This window comes from Prunus dulcis, chromosome 4 (assembly GCF_902201215.1).
Source record: "Prunus dulcis chromosome 4, ALMONDv2, whole genome shotgun sequence".
Classification (NCBI taxonomy): domain Eukaryota; kingdom Viridiplantae; phylum Streptophyta; class Magnoliopsida; order Rosales; family Rosaceae; genus Prunus; species Prunus dulcis.
The window spans coordinates 7022120-7038010 of NC_047653.1; the positions used below are offsets into that span (position 1 = coordinate 7022120).

The window sequence follows — 15891 nt, forward strand, 5'->3', positions numbered from 1 at the left end:
TAGAGAGACTGAGGGGGAGATGAATCTCTCACTCTAAAACTAGAAGATTTATAGTGCCATGAGTTGTAATTTATTCAATGGTAAATAGTATTTATCTTCACCACCAAATTCAAATAGAGACTTTCATGCTCTATTTTTTTTTAAAGAAAAAAATTGTACATGGTAATAAATTCGGATTCATTTTCTAGATTTTTTTTTGGCTAGAACTTTCTTATTTGCTTTCATTATAAGACTGTCATCTCATTTTGACTTTCATTATAAGACTGTCACTTCATTAAAATCTAATCTAAAGGTATAAAACTTTTTAGAACTTTCTTCTTTTTAATGAAAATAAAGTCACCCAAAGTCGTTTCTATAGTAACTAATGAAAATTGAGCCATACGAGATTATATGAAGAGGCAGGTATAGCCATAAAAAAAAATGAAAAGAAAAAGAAGATGGGTTAACGGCCTCTCCATAAAATATTGGTCAATATGTGTTGAATTCTTTGTTGAATAATAGAACTCTCGGAAATTAAAAGTGGTTATATATATATACATCATATTTTATTCAACATATAAAGTTGTATTATGGTTTCTTTCTTACCTATTTCTTCGACTATTTTTAGTCCTAGTTGAACATTTGTGGTTGAAAATGAATAGGTTATTTTCTTATTATTCGAATAGACAATGGATTCTACCTTCATCATTTCATCAACAATTGCCAACACAACAGCAAACTTACCAAAACAAAAGTCTCAAGAACCCAACAACAAATAATAAAGAGTAAGTTCAAACAGACGAATGAGAGAAAAAGATTTAAGACAGGGTGCGTGTGCTTTTTGTAGTGAACTTATGACTCGAAACGGCTACATATTAATTGCCTGCTTCTCCTCATGACCTCCACTAAGCATATTCAAGGGACTCTCTCTCTCTCTCTCACAGAGTACATTGGCAGAAATGAGTCAAAGAGAAAAGGTGGCATTGGCAACTGCCTAGAGTTTCAGTTATAGGCTTTGGTGTGGGTCTTGAACACGTGGCCCTACTCTTAAGCATGCGTTTCTTACATGCCTAAGAACCCTAGACCTCATTTCGGATAAGCATTGCATTGCAAAAGAGCTTAGTTAATTGGGATTTGAATCTGGTTAGAAGATAGCAGCACCCATTAAAAGTTTCTCAATCATGAACAATGATGCTTCCCAAAAAGGACCATAAAGGAAAAAAGCCCTCATGATTCTCGCTCAAGTGATATTGAAATGCATTGATTCGATGAACTTCGGGCGGCAGAAAACTAGGTTAATGTTAGTCCATTGACCAAACACACGAAACAAAATAAACTAGCTTAGTCCATAACTTGAGATAAGATTAAGTTAGGGTGTCAATGTGTCATGGAAAAGTAGATAGAAGGTTCGGTTCACATGTAAAGTTGTAGAAAGCTACTTGAGGAAGAAATGCTGCATTTATGCTTGTTTGGCGGTTTGGGCACTTCAGAATGAATATGGTATAACGTTACATATAATCTAACATTTCGTCTAGTGATATTCAATTTTCGTTTCATGAAAGGAGTTATGAACCATAGTTATTGTTTTAAAAAATAATGATTATGATTATGAAGGATTAGGCCCGTGGTTTCACAATATTGTGGGATTTCATTGTCATTCTATATATACCTCAAACTTTAAAATTAATTAATTATTATTTTGGAATAACTAAACTACAAAAGGGATGAGGATTTTTCTCACACACATACACCACTAAAGTGCCATAGGTATTCAAACTTAAGATCACTAATTTATAAATTATGATTCTTTTTCACAGCGATAAAAAAGACTACTTAATAGTTCAAGAAATAAACTTCCAAGTTTCAGCCTCTCCTTTAAAACAACTATAAAAAAGAAAGAAAAAAGTTCGTTTTTGTTTTGACAGCACAATTTTGAAATTGTGAAAAAGGAATTGCATGGATTTCCAAATAACGAGTATCAGATTCATAGAATTATTATTCCGCAAAACAAACACTACCTTATCGGTGCATGTATGAACACCAAGGTGTTTGTCAGGTACTTCTTGTTATACCTTAATTTAGTTTAGTCTGAGATGATTGACTTATTTCTGAATCATTTTCAAAGGTAATTAAACAAGAAACCAAAAACTATTTGGCAGATTTTGGACGATGTTGTCGGCCCATTGAGAAGATTTGGCATGACCTTGTCTGAACAATTATAAAAATATAAGATACGGATTGTATTTAAAGCAGGGACGTATGATTTTTTTAGAGTGACAATAACGACTCCCTTTTATAGTAATGAATTTGTTATTTTCAATTTCCTCGAGGAGTTTAACGTACCCAGCAGCTAATCTAAATTATCCAGCAATGACTGATAAACTTTGAACCCCGTAATTACAATTGAGAAGTGGAAGTAGATCATAAATATATAATACAATACAACCTCTACTTACTTTGCATATGGCAGGCCGGCTACGTACCACTAGGTTAATTAGCACTGCGCATGATGAGAAGCCTACTTGGGCTATTTGTATTTTGGTTCCCGTATAGCCTTTTGCCTTCTTCCATCCCATCCTTGGTTCCTGCCATAGCTAGTTTTCCAGTCGATGGGACATTTCAGTCCGGATAACCAAGTTAAAGTATACTCAAAACTCTTTAGTTCCAACGGTCGAGTTTAGTATGTAAATTTTATCTACACGACTTTCGAATTTTGGAACCATTATTGACTACATTGATCTTATGACCAAACATTTTAAAAAAAAAAACGGTGGTCTTTTTCTTTTATAGAGAAGTAAGTTGTATGGTTAAAGTGGTTAAAAGTAATTACTTCTGCTTCGATGTCCTATGTTTGAATATCTCATATTCCAATATTGCTTGTATAAAAAAAAAAAAAAAACTACATGAGCCCAACTGCGATAGTTTGAAAGGGGGCTTATAAACTCACTCAAACATTTGATTAGTAACATCTAGCATAGCATCCGTAAAAATTTCCAACATTTTCCAACTGTGCACTTAAAAAACTTATTATTATTATTTTTCGTTTATTTTAAACTTAAAAAAAGTTCAAAATTAACAACTAAAAAAAATTGGACCCTTTTTCTTATCCTTTTGGAATTGGGCTAGTGTTGGAAAATCGTAGTAGTTGAAGGCCCGTTATGATGTTGGTGGGCCAATAACCCAATACCCCGATTACGCGCCTAAGGTGTTTTTGGCGGGAAGCCGTTGGGTTGGCAGTCTTATTTTGGCGCCAGAAACCAGAAAGGGGCAAATGGTGAGACAAAAGCTCGAGAAAGTAGAGAACTCAGAGGTGACTGAGAGTCTGCTATTCTGAGAGACCAAAAATGGAGGCTTATGGAGGATTCTTGGTGGACGAGAAGGCCGTGAGGGTCGAGAACATCTTCTTGGACTTTCTCAAGAGTTTCAGGATCTCAGGAGGTGGAGGAGACGCGTATTACGAGGCCGAGATAGAAGCCATGAGCGCCAACGAGTCCAGCACCATGTTCATCGACTTCTCTCACGTCATGGTCTTCAACAATCTCCTCCAGAAGGCCATTTCCGATGAGTTCCTCAGGTCCATTTTTCCTACAAACCCTAACCCTAAGACCCCAACCCCCATCCCCCTTTCCCAAATCAATTAATTTATTCATTCACTCAAAATTAATCGATTCCTTGTTTAATTAATTAGGTTTGAGCCTTATTTGAAGAATGCTTGCAAGAGATTTGTGACGGAGCTCCGCCCCCACTTCGTTGCTGACGATACTAACAAGGACACCATCAATGTGGCCTTCTTCAACCTCCCCGTCTCGAAAAGGTTGCTCCCCATTTGCTTGATATTGTAAATATTTGATTCAGTTGTCAAATTAGAGTATGTAAAATAATTGACTTCATTCTAGGTTGAGGGAATTGACTACAGCAGAAATTGGGAAATTGGTGTCGGTGAAAGGAGTGGTGACTCGGACCAGTGAGGTTCGACCGGAGCTTCTCCACGGGACTTTCAAGTGCTTGGAGTGCGGAGGCGTCATCAAGAATGTTGAACAGCAATTCAAGTACACTGAGGTCAGTCAATGTATATTTAGAGACTTAGTTGCTTTTTTGGACCTTTGATTGTTCTTGGATTTTCCTGATCTGTTGTTGTAATTGTGGGGTCAAAGCCAACAATCTGTGTCAATGCCACATGCGCCAATAGAGCAAGGTGGGCATTACTTCGTCAAGAGAGCAAATTTGCAGACTGGCAGAGGGTACGAATGCAGGAGACTTCCAAAGAGATACCTGCGGGCTCCCTCCCCAGATCGCTGGATGTTATAATCCGCCATGAGATTGTTGAGAAGGCAAGGGCCGGTGACACGTAAGTAAAGTCAATCCCTCTGCTTGATTTTAACTAATGTCTTCGCTTCAACATGGGAATTGTATCTAAGCTACATGTTTGCTTCATTTTGCATGCAATTGTAGGGTCATTTTCACGGGTACAGTCGTCGTGATACCAGACATATTGGCATTGGCCTCCCCTGGAGACAGAGCAGAGTGTTCTCGACAAGCGTCCCAGCGCAATGGTTCTATGGCTGCACATGAAGGAGTGAGGGGCCTTCGAGCATTGGGAGTGAGAGATCTCTCCTATCGCCTTGCCTTTATTGCTAATTCAGTTCAGGTTGGTCATTGAGTGGATTGTATTAGCAATTTAGGTTATGTGATTGGTGTCTTTCTATGATATGTGCTTGACAATTGCTTTTTGTGTCTTTTCCTCCAGATTTCTGATGGTAGACAGGATGCCGATGTTCGGAATAGAAAGAAGGATGGTGAAGACGATGACAACCAGCAGTTCACTGTTAGTTCATGTTCCAACCTCTCGCTTGATTTTTTCCCATCTCCCAGGCTCTAGTTGTTGCGCATTTTGATTTCTGATTTCACTTTTGATCCTTCACTTGTAAATGTTTCTCATCTGGTTATTGTTAGAAGTTGAAACTTCATCATGTTTTGTACTCTGCATACACATTTAGTATTTTTGGGCAACGCATCTGACCCACTGCTTTGTTTCACCAATTTGCAGGCAGAAGAGAGAGATGAAGTTCAAAGAATGAGGAGTACCCCCGATTTCTTCAATAAGCTTGTTGATAGCATTGCCCCAACTATTTTTGGCCATCAAGATATCAAGCGAGCAATCCTGCTTATGCTCCTGGGTGGTGTCCACAAGTTTACTCATGAAGGTATCAACTTGAGAGGAGATATCAATGTTTGTATAGTTGGCGACCCCAGTTGTGCAAAATCTCAGTTCCTCAAGTATGCCCCTTCTTCGGCTTATCATTTCAGTTCCTGTAGTTGATAGAGACATCCACTTTATATGCTGTTATATCAACTGTAGGTACACTGCAGGAATAGTTCCAAGATCTGTTTACACATCTGGGAAATCCTCCTCTGCTGCTGGTTTAACTGCTACTGTTGCCAAAGAACCAGAAACTGGAGAATTTTGTATTGAGGTAGCATTTAAATTTATTTTGCTTCTTAACCATTTTGAAATCCTTAAATTGTTGAAGTCATGGCTCCTATATTATATTTTCGGTGCTGCACTTTCTGTGTTTATATTATTTTCTGTAAATTGTGATGGGGTAAACATACCCTTGGACCTATAAACTATTATTTCTATATGAAGTCCATGTGTCGGGGGATATTTAGTTTGTGAAAAGATAGAGATTAATAAGAGGATGATTAATAAGAGGATGATAAACACCAACTTAAAAAGGACATAATTGAAGAGCGAAGATGTCTTCCCTATGGAAAACCCATCTCGCCTCTGTTTGTTAAATTTCTGATATGCCATGTGATCTGATTTCAGGCTGGTGCACTAATGCTTGCTGACAATGGCATTTGTTGCATTGATGAATTTGACAAAATGGACATCAGGGATCAGGTAACTTTTTTATTATTTTGTATAACCCCTTGACTTGAGATGTTATGCGTAGAGCAACTGTCAATATCTGACATGTAAATTGGACTTTAGGTTGCGATTCATGAGGCCATGGAACAACAGACAATAAGCATTACAAAAGCAGGAATACAGGCAACACTGAATGCTCGAACATCAATTCTTGCTGCAGCCAACCCCACAGGGGGCCGTTATGATAGATCCAAACCCCTCAAGGTAACACATATTCTTGCAACTAAAGCCTACAAACTGTTTTAAAAATTGGCCAGGGGCTAATCATTTCTACGATTCAAATGTCTTGGAGGGTTTCTAGACAAACTAATCACTTCTTTGGCTTTTTCAGTATAATGTGGCTCTTCCTCCTCCTATTCTCTCAAGGTTTGATCTGGTATATGTTATGATCGATGACCCAGATGATGAAACTGATTATCATATTGCCCACCACATTGTAAGAGTACATCAAAAGCGGGAAGAGGCGCTTACTCCTGAATTCAGTACTGCACAGCTGAAACGCTATATTGTATATGCTAAGACTCTGAAACCAAAGGTCTGCTGCCTACACTACCCCACAATCACGACCCCCCCTTCTCTCTCTTGTTGCTCAAAGCTCTTTGCCTTCCGGCTTGTTTAACCAAGCTAAAATAAATTGTGCAGTTAGACTCAGATGCTAGAAAGCTGTTGGTAGACTCTTATGTGGCTCTCAGAAGAGGTGATACTGCTCCTGGTAGTAGAGTTGCTTATCGCATGACAGTTAGGCAGCTAGAGGCACTGATTAGACTGTCAGAGGCCATTGCTCGATGTCATCTGGATACTCAGGTGCCTAAAACTGTACAAGTTATTTATCTGGATTTGAGATTAGATACATGTCTTTCTTGCTCTTAACAAACAATTCATACAGGTAAAACCACCCCATGTCCGTTTAGCAGTGCGATTGCTGAAAACGTCAGTAATCAGGTAAGAAAACAGTGAGACTACGTTAAATATCCTCCTCCCTCCCTCTCTCGCTCTCTCAGACAGAGGTTGGTTTTGTGGCAATAATGTTTGTTTTATTTTTTCATCCAGTGTGGAGTCTAGCGAAATTGATCTGTCGGAGTTTGAAGAAACTCATGACAATATGGAGGGTGATGATAATCGAAATAATGGTACTGATCCGGGTGATGAGAATGGGAATAATGGTACTGATCCACGTGACGATCAAACAAGGAAAGCCAAAGCTGAGCCAGGTTCTGGGGATGCCGGTATGAGTATGGGACCTATCTTTGTGTATGCTTTCTTCTGACTTTATCTTGGCATGATCATTTTATGTCGATTACGATGGTGCAGAAGATGGATCAGCTCCTGCAAAACAAGAAGGAAAGATTACAATGAGTCATGAATACTTTGAGAGGGTTACCCAGGCCCTTGTCATGCGTCTTAGACAGCATGAAGAAGATGTTATACGAAGTGGTAAGGCACTGACTTTTTTATTGTTTTCGTATTAACTTTTACATAATGATGAAATGTAAGATCAATCTGCCTTTAGAATTTTAGTTCCAGTTACCATGGCATTGATATTATTGTTTGCAAAGTATCGTAACTCTTGTTTATCTGACCAGCTATGCACACTCCGATGCCCCAATTATTTCTGAATCTCTAAATAGAGATATTTATGTATTGTGATTGTCCAATCAAGCAATTTAACTATATAATCTTTTAACTAAATCTCTGGATTTGAAATCTTTCTTTCCAAATGGACTCAAGCCATATTCTTAACCAATACCTAGTAAGTAGTAATTCATATTCATTTTGTTGAAAGAATTTGAGGATTCCTTGTTTTTGCAGGGACAGGGCTGGCAGGAATGAGGCAGAGGGACTTGATTCAATGGTATGTGAGTCAGCAGAATGAGAAAAATGCATATACTTCTGAGGAGGAGGCACGTCTTGAAGCATCCAAAATCAAAGCCATCATAGAGGTAAAAATACAGTTATCTTGCACCCTAACCTTAGTGTAATAATATCATATTAATTGGCCACAATAGCTGTTATCTTTACTTAAACAAGAAAAACGAATGCCTGTAATGCAGAGTTTGATAAGAAGAGAAGGATATTTGATAGTAGTAGATGACGGAGGGCAAGCAGCAGAAGCCGAAGGCGAAGACGCAGGGCAGCCATCAATATCTAGAAATATAAGAAATTCAAGAATATTGGCTGTGGCTCCCAACTACGTCGTAGATTAATGCAGTAATGCTGTTCAGTGGGAAACCATCGTATTATTTATTGTCCATAAGTTCACGATCAGCCGAATGTAATTTGTTGATCTGTTTTGAGCTAAGTTTGGCCTTGTCATGTTGAAGCAAAATTTTGTTTCAGAAAGAGAACCGTCGGTAGTTAATTAGAGTAGAAAAGTTTGTAATGTCATTGGCAGTGGCACATAGATATTTGTTGTCTCACCCATTTTACTAATGAAATGAACTACTTTATGAAATATCTTTTTTGGTTTTGTTTCTGCAATAGGGCTTTGATTTATATAAAAAATCTCAAGCGTGTGGTTCACTGAAAATTAATAGGGTTTTGCATTTATGATTTTTAATGTGAGGAGGAAGATGACAGAAACGTCAAATTGGGATGCTTAGGTTGGAAAACACCTCAGAATTGGCTAAGAATAGGAGCAATCAAATCAAATATTAATTAGCGTGAAGGCTAATAATCTATCTAAGCTAATGACTTTCGTTTTCAGAGTGACATATGGTTTGATTATTATGTTATGCTATTTTTGTTATAGAGTTTTGCACTCAAACGCTACCCTCCACGTCATATGCATTGTGTTTTCTTGAATATTTTGGGTATCATTTTACGTTTGCTGAAGCTATTGACGAAGACTAATTTATTTATATTCATCACATATTAGAGAGACGGATCACAAAATATATCGGTGATATTAGTATAGGAACTATTCATTATATATTGTATTTTATTTAATCATTTTTCCAATGCGAGAATTTATATTCTTCAACAAAAAATCTCATCCAAATATAATTTGGTGAATTGGTCCAAATTCTCATTTTGAGACAAATAAATAGTTGGGGACACTGGCCATCACATCTTGATAATTGAATGTGTAATCTTGACCTGCTCCATTCTTATTTCTTGCCTTGCCAAATAGAATTTTTCTAATTCAAGTATTGAAAATTGTATTCACTAATTAGCATTTTAATAAAACTTGATTAGTGTGACATAGACTCAATTATGGTCTTTGAGGCTCTTCCTTGAAGAAGAATACTATAACCTCACCAAACTTTATAAGATACTTTATGAGCAACATTTATAAATTTATATTACTTACAATAATTGGATTGCTTTTGGATTCATTTGATTCTTATAAGTAATCGACAACTTCTAACTGGTTTTATAATTTTCAAGTCCAATCTAATTAAGAATTTTTAAAGATTCAATAATCAATCCAAATAGGTCATTAGATTGAACTTGTTATTAAAGAAAATGATTTGTGGCATCAAACATAATGCTAGCTGTTAAGGTGTGCATTTGATCAAGCTTACAATTATTTTGCAAATATTTATTTTTATACAAGCGATAATCTAAATTTAAACTAATTTGAACTCGGGTACAGAATGGTGAGCACATCATGCAAATATTTGTTTAAGAAGAGATTAAGTTTTGGCTACTATATTACATCTTTGCTTAAAATTCACTCCTTATCCCTTCCAAAATGCTAATATCTAGAAAGAATAAATGTTTGAACAATTCCTTCCCATTTGTCATGATTTAATTCAAATGTTTGAAGCCAATAGTTGAACCAGAGAGGGAAGAATTGAAAACAACAATACTTAGTCCACATATCACTTTATCACTCTAATCAATGCAATAATTTTCAACTAATCACTTCTCATGATCAAGTTGCCTTGAGACTGCTCACCGGCCTTACGTTATAATAATTAGGAAAGATTGGATTCATCAAATCACATTTTGACTAGACTTTCCATTTCAATCTTGATCCAAAGGGAGATAGATACTGCATGATGATATCAGCAACAAGATGCTGCAGAATTTTACAACAGTCAAACTTTCAATTTAATTTTGTCTGGCTGGGTGAGGCAAATGGGTGGCTGACAGATTGCCAAAGAAAAATCAATCCCCTAACCTCTGGAAAGATGTTCTCTAATCTCTCCCTCCCCTGAAATTAATTAATGTAATAGCAGAATTATAAAACAAACCCAGGTGGCAAATCAATGCAACTTTTACATGTAATATATAAAAATCTCTGTTTTTCCAGACCCAAATATGCTTTTTCAGATAGTTTCTTTCAACTAGCTAATATCAATTTAATCACCTGCCATTCAACCAAACATGCCACTACTGTTTATTCTTTGTAGCAAAATCAGAATATTGTCAATTCAAAATGCATGCTGTCTTGTACCAAAAGCACTTGAAAAAAAATCCAATTATATACCATAGATTAACCAAATCCTATGCAGCTAATAACACCTGTCAACCCCGCAATAAACTAATACAAGTTCCTTGTCCCCCACTCCCCCAAACACACACAGACACACACAAAAAAGAATCCCATGTGGATGCAAGCTAAGCTAGGCTGAGCCAGCTATCTTTGCATTTTTGCATGGGTTTAATTAATTTGTGATTATATTTGCATAACACATTGAAACAAAAGAGTAACATGGCATGAATTTTTGTCAATGGGGCCATGGGGTTTGGTTTTCTTTGAAGATAAATTTGCTGACAGCCATTGACGGCGTGATTGCTAATACCAGCGAAGCCACGTGACAAGTTTTGTCAATTGCGAAGCTGACCGAAGAAGAAGAAGCCAGAGGAAGAGGAGGACGAGGAGGGAAGAAGAAGCCAGAAGGAAAGCATATACGTAACGATTGAATTTTTACAGATCAATATCAAACTTGGCAAACCCTTTAAGGGTCCCACGTTAATATGATACCTGTCCATTGAGATGATTGCCAGCTGTCACCTTCCCTAGAGGCCCCACGCCCCATTTTCTCTTCCCTGTTTTACCCTCCACTGACCACCCTGGCCTTGAATCTATTATGAAATCTCGAAATAATTGGCCAAACCTACCTGTGAATTTTGGTGGACTGTCACAGCCCTTGTATTTTATGTGTATGCACGGTGACGGCGGAGGGTAGTATAGGAAATTTGCATGCGGGAGGTTGGCTGGTATCAATGAATGAGTAGGTATTTTGGTAATTAAGACGGGATCATAAGGATTAGTATGGAGGAAAACATATGTCTATGTTTGATGTGCCAGGTTTTAAAGCTTTATGTGGCTTAGTTTGGAGAGACAGTTGGCTAGTACTGTACTTAAGCTTTGAGGTGGACCTTGAGAGCTTGATTGGAGAATTCAACAACAAATAGAAGAGAGAGAGAGAGAGAGAGAGAGAGGAGAGAAGTGATAGAATTAAGTAGGTAAGATAGAGAGAGATTATTCTTTAACTTATAGCTTCATCAAGTTCTTTTTGTTCTTGCAGACTTGAATTTCAGTACTTAGTTTTGTTTTTGCAACTATATCTTTCATCAACTTTTGGTGTTGATTGTTCTTCTCTTTTGGTTTTGTTTTTAGACTTGTTGGATATTTGAGTTGAAAAAAGAGATGGGTTATTGGCAAACCAAGGTGCTTCCAAAGATCAAGAAGGTCTTCGAGAACAAAAACAGTGGAAAAAAGGCTGCTGCTGCTGAGGCTTGCAAGTCCTTTGATGAGTCTAAGGTTTGCTTATTATTACTCTCACTCATCTTCCTTTAATAAAATTTTATTTACTATACGTACTTTCATGTAACAAGTTATATTCAATATGTCTCGGTTTCAGGAGGATTATAGCAAGCAGTTTGAAGAGAAGAAAGATGAGCTTCAAGTAAAAGTAGTTGAAATATATGAAGGTTCCTCTGCTGAGATTAAGGTAAGATAATTAAAAACTTACCCACAATCAACAAAAGAGTGAGTGGATTAACCAACTAATTATAATTTCACCTTAATTAAACAGACTCTGGTTAAGGAGCGCAAGGAGGCAGGGTTGAAGAAGTACTCAGCCGCAGTCCACAAGTTCCTTGAACAGCTAGAGAAAATTGGTATGTAACTGTCAAATCATATTTAATTTCATCTTATTTTTTCTGGGTTGTTTTTGTTTAAATTTTTTTGTGTGTTTTGCCTAATTGGGTTAAATTTTGCATGAACAGATTTTCCAGGATCCAAACCAGTATCAGAAGCATCATCAAAGTATGGGCCAGCCTATGTGTCAGGACCAGTTTTCTTTGTGTTTGAGAAGGTCTCAACATTCATTGTGGTAGAGGAGAAAGTGGAGCCTCCACCACCACCACCAGCAACAGAAACAACAGCAACAAAAACTGAAGAGGAAACAAGTGCTGCTGTAAAAGAAAGGGAGATAGTGGTTGAAGAAGAGAAGAAGGAAGAGGTTGTGGAGATCAAGAAAGATGAAGAGGTTGTGGAGGTTAAGAAAGAAGAGGAGGTTGAGAAAGCTACAACAACTGAGACTGAACCAGCTTCTGAGGCTCCAAAGGTGGAGGAAGCTGCTGCTGCAGAACCAACAAAGCCTTAGCAAGAAAGATCAATCATCAAGAACAATCAAACATGATGACTTTGTGTAAAAGTTTATTTGGAAATTATTTTTGATTTGTTATTCTTTAATACTTGTAATCTATTTGGAATATTTGTTTTTGGTCCTGTGATTTTCCAAAGCTTTCATTCATGTGTTCTGGTCCTTCAGTGTGTGTGTATGTATGTATGTGAATTACTATGTAATACTTTTATAACAGTACAGATAAAGAAGTACTGGTGGGGAAATTCAGCTCCTTCTTCTTAATTATCTGCTGTTTTAGTGTATTAATTATGTCTATTTAGTGCTGGATTTTTCTTAATTATTTGATATAATTGATGTCTTGCACTGAAAGTTAAAGCTTATATGCAATGAAACTGTACAAAAATGGTCAAAGATCTAGATGGTGCTCTGCTTCACTTGAATTCAAGAAAAGACAGAGATGTAAAACCCTTGAATTCAGGCATGATCACCAACACTTTGAAAAATCAAGTGGGTTTTTTTAGTGTGGCTCTTGATTGGAAAGGAGAGTCCTTTCATTTTCCCAATGTTTGCATTATTGTTTTCAGGGACAAATTAGGGCTGTTTGGTATTTGATTTGAATCCAATTTTATAAACTCAAAAATAGATTTTAAATCTAAAGGTCCAAAAACTCGTTTGGTAGGTCCATTTTCAAAAACTCAATTCCAAAACAAACTCAAAAAGACCACTATTATTGAAAACAAAACAAATGCGTTTTTCTTGAATTTTTTTTCTCGCATTGTTCGCTGCTATTGGTTTGCTTGAGCTCACTGCGCTGCTGGTTCTCGCTCAAGGTTCAAGCTTCCATGGGAGAAGCTTGAAGCTCGCTTGCTCCCTCTCTCTCCATCTCTCTCTTTGTCCCTCTCTCTTTTTACCTCTCTCCTGCTCTCTCACATCAGTTCAAACCCTAGAATTTGGGGATTTCCAATATTAAAGGACGGTTTGCTTTTTCTATTCTTTTTGTCTTTTGGTTTCTTGAATTTTTTTTAGATAATTGGGTTTTGTTTGTTGGTAATGTGAATTTTTGTTTAAATTTGATAATGAGTTTCTTTTGTCTGGTAGATACAACTACCTTGCTTATGGATACCAGGGGCTTTCAAGGTTGAGAGGTACAAAGACAAAATAATCTTTGAGGTTGAAGCTGAAAGGGGAGATTCTAATGGATCCAAAATTTTGAGCTCCTTTCTTGTTTTTCACCCACCTTTAGAATCATTTGTTTGTAATAATTTTCTTTCTTGGTTGTGAAAATGAGTTGGTTATTTATTATTATTTTTTTGGTTACAAGGATGGCCGAAGCCAAGAGAAAGAAAGGTTAAGCTGGCACAGCCCTAGCATGGGCCCTCCCTAATTTATCCTCCAACAAAGTGTTGGTAAGATAGTCAGGAGCAAACTCATACTGGTGCATACCTGAAGGGAGCTCATGCCCCATATTGGCAAGGAGGTCGACAACTTTATTTTGTTATCTGTAAACATGAGAGATGTTGCAACTCCAATTCCGTTTCATTAACTCCTTGCAATCTTCAATCAAGTAGAAAAGAGGGTGGGACTGCTCACAGGTTTTGGTAATCAAGGTGACAGTTGTCATAGAGTCACACTCAACATCAAGGGATCTAATGTTTTTAGCCCATGCCATTTTGCAAGCCTCCAAATAGACTCCATAACTCAGCCTCCAAAATATTTCCAATCCCAAGATTAGCTGAAAACCCACAGATCCAAGTTCCACTGGCGTTTCATAGCAACCCACCAACACTTATCAAACCAGAGTTATTTTTGCAGCTACCATCAACATTCAATTTGACATTTCCAAGAGAGGGCGGGTGCCAAAGAACTTGAGTTACCACTCTTGTATGATTAACATTAGTCACCTTATTTATGTCATACCATTCTCTAGCAAACTGTAGAATAATATGTTGGCGTGACTTGTGGATATTGACTTACTTTCCTTACACACCAAGAATTCCTATTATAATTGTAATTGATTTACTTTAAATCCTGATTTTCTACTGTAAATAGATTTAGGAATTTATTATGTACTTGCTCATTCAGGTTTCATCGTATTATAACTATGACCTCCTATGAGGAGAAGAATGCACAGAAAATTCTCACAAACAAATATTCTCTCATAGTTTTCATATTTTAGCATGGTATCAGAGCGGCGATCTTGGAATTGCTGACTCTAGTTTCAAACCCCCGCCGCTGCTATGGGGGTTGATGATTTTTTCAACCCTCATGGAGGTAGCACCACCGACTCCTTCTCTCATTCTCAACCAACCATCGTTGAGTTGAGTGCCCAGATGGCTCCGCTCCTACAGATGCAGACTTTGACCCCGAACCCGATCCAGAATCAGGATCCTCTTTTGACGACCCTGACCCCGACCTTGACTATGATGACGATGACCCCGACCCCGACCCCGACTCCGAAGACGACCCCGACCCCCACTTCGATGATGACCCCAACCCCGAATTTGTCTCTAATTCAAACCCTGATCCCGATTTCGACTCCGAATCCGGCCCCGACTCAGGCTCAGATTCCGATCCCAATTCCTACTCAACCTGTATCCTATGCATCTTTCGCTGCACAGATTATGACTTCTAGACTAACGACCCCGACACATGGACCAGATTGCGCATATTGTGGTGATCCGAGACACACTTGTGAGACTTGTTTTAAATCGCATGGCTACCCCAATTGGTGGGCTACTCTTACAGATCGAGGACAATGCAATATGACTAGTAATGGTACTGGTTATGGATTCCATACTTCCGATAAGATTGATTCCAAGAGTTGGATAATTGATTCCGGTGCAACTGATCATATGACGTTTGATCCTGATGATTTTCTGAATACTACACAACCTCGACGAACCTGTATTGCAAATGCCAATGGTGTTACTTATCCTGTGACAGAGGCTGGCACTGTTGCACTCTCATCCTCTCTCACACTGTCTAATACTTTACTTGTTCCATCTTTATCCACTAAATTGTTGTCAGTTAGTCTGCTTACTGAACAATTGAATTGTTGTGTACTCATTTACCCGAGTTTTTATTTGCTTCAGGATATTCACATTAAGGAGATTCTTGGTCGTGGTACTAAGAGAGGGGGGCTATATTATGTCGATGACTTCAGTCCCGGCATGGCTAACAGCGTGACACATCCCTTTGATAGCAAACAAAAGCAAATCTGGTTGTGGCACCGTCGATTGGGACATCCGTCTTTTAGTTATATGAAGCATCTTATACCAGATTTATTCTCAGTTTTCAAGGACTCTGACTTCACATGTGATACTTGTATTTTGGCCAAGAGTCACCGTGTGCCCTACCCGTTGAGTACGAACAAGTGTACTACTCCATTTACGTTAATTCATTCTGATGTCCGGGGACCTTCTCCTATCACTGCTC

General features: G+C 37.8%; 2 protein-coding genes across 2 annotated transcripts; both read left to right on the forward strand.

The window, feature by feature from the left end:
* The first annotated feature begins 3247 nt into the window (after positions 1–3247).
* LOC117624735 (DNA replication licensing factor MCM6) lies at positions 3248–8367 on the forward strand. Its single transcript, XM_034356156.1, has 17 exons — positions 3248–3553; positions 3668–3793; positions 3876–4038; positions 4134–4327; positions 4432–4627; positions 4727–4804; positions 5027–5256; positions 5339–5453; positions 5810–5884; positions 5975–6115; positions 6243–6446; positions 6554–6715; positions 6798–6853; positions 6962–7137; positions 7223–7345; positions 7721–7851; positions 7963–8367. The coding sequence occupies exons 1-17, from the start codon at positions 3324–3326 to the stop codon at positions 8113–8115; spliced, it is 2553 nt and encodes an 850-aa protein (XP_034212047.1). The 5' UTR covers positions 3248–3323; the 3' UTR covers positions 8116–8367.
* A 2925-nt stretch (positions 8368–11292) lies between these two features.
* LOC117626703 (plasma membrane-associated cation-binding protein 1) lies at positions 11293–12762 on the forward strand. Its single transcript, XM_034358517.1, has 4 exons — positions 11293–11627; positions 11728–11817; positions 11902–11986; positions 12095–12762. The coding sequence occupies exons 1-4, from the start codon at positions 11514–11516 to the stop codon at positions 12472–12474; spliced, it is 669 nt and encodes a 222-aa protein (XP_034214408.1). The 5' UTR covers positions 11293–11513; the 3' UTR covers positions 12475–12762.
* Positions 12763–15891: the final 3129 nt, after the last annotated feature.

What these genes read in the sequence shown, in the direction of transcription:
- LOC117624735 (XM_034356156.1), top strand. Translation starts at nt 3,324, where the DNA reads ATGGAGGCTTATGGAGGATTCTTGGTGGACGAGAAGGCCGTGAGGGTC. An exon ending in ATGACAACCAGCAGTTCACT is followed by an intron (nt 4,805 to 5,026) that starts GTTAGTTCATGT and finishes ACCAATTTGCAG; the next exon opens with GCAGAAGAGAGAGATGAAGT. An exon ending in GCCAGGTTCTGGGGATGCCG is followed by an intron (nt 7,138 to 7,222) that starts GTATGAGTATGG and finishes ACGATGGTGCAG; the next exon opens with AAGATGGATCAGCTCCTGCA.
- LOC117626703 (XM_034358517.1), top strand. Translation starts at nt 11,514, where the DNA reads ATGGGTTATTGGCAAACCAAGGTGCTTCCAAAGATCAAGAAGGTCTTC. An exon ending in GTTCCTCTGCTGAGATTAAG is followed by an intron (nt 11,818 to 11,901) that starts GTAAGATAATTA and finishes TTAATTAAACAG; the next exon opens with ACTCTGGTTAAGGAGCGCAA. An exon ending in TGAACAGCTAGAGAAAATTG is followed by an intron (nt 11,987 to 12,094) that starts GTATGTAACTGT and finishes TTGCATGAACAG; the next exon opens with ATTTTCCAGGATCCAAACCA.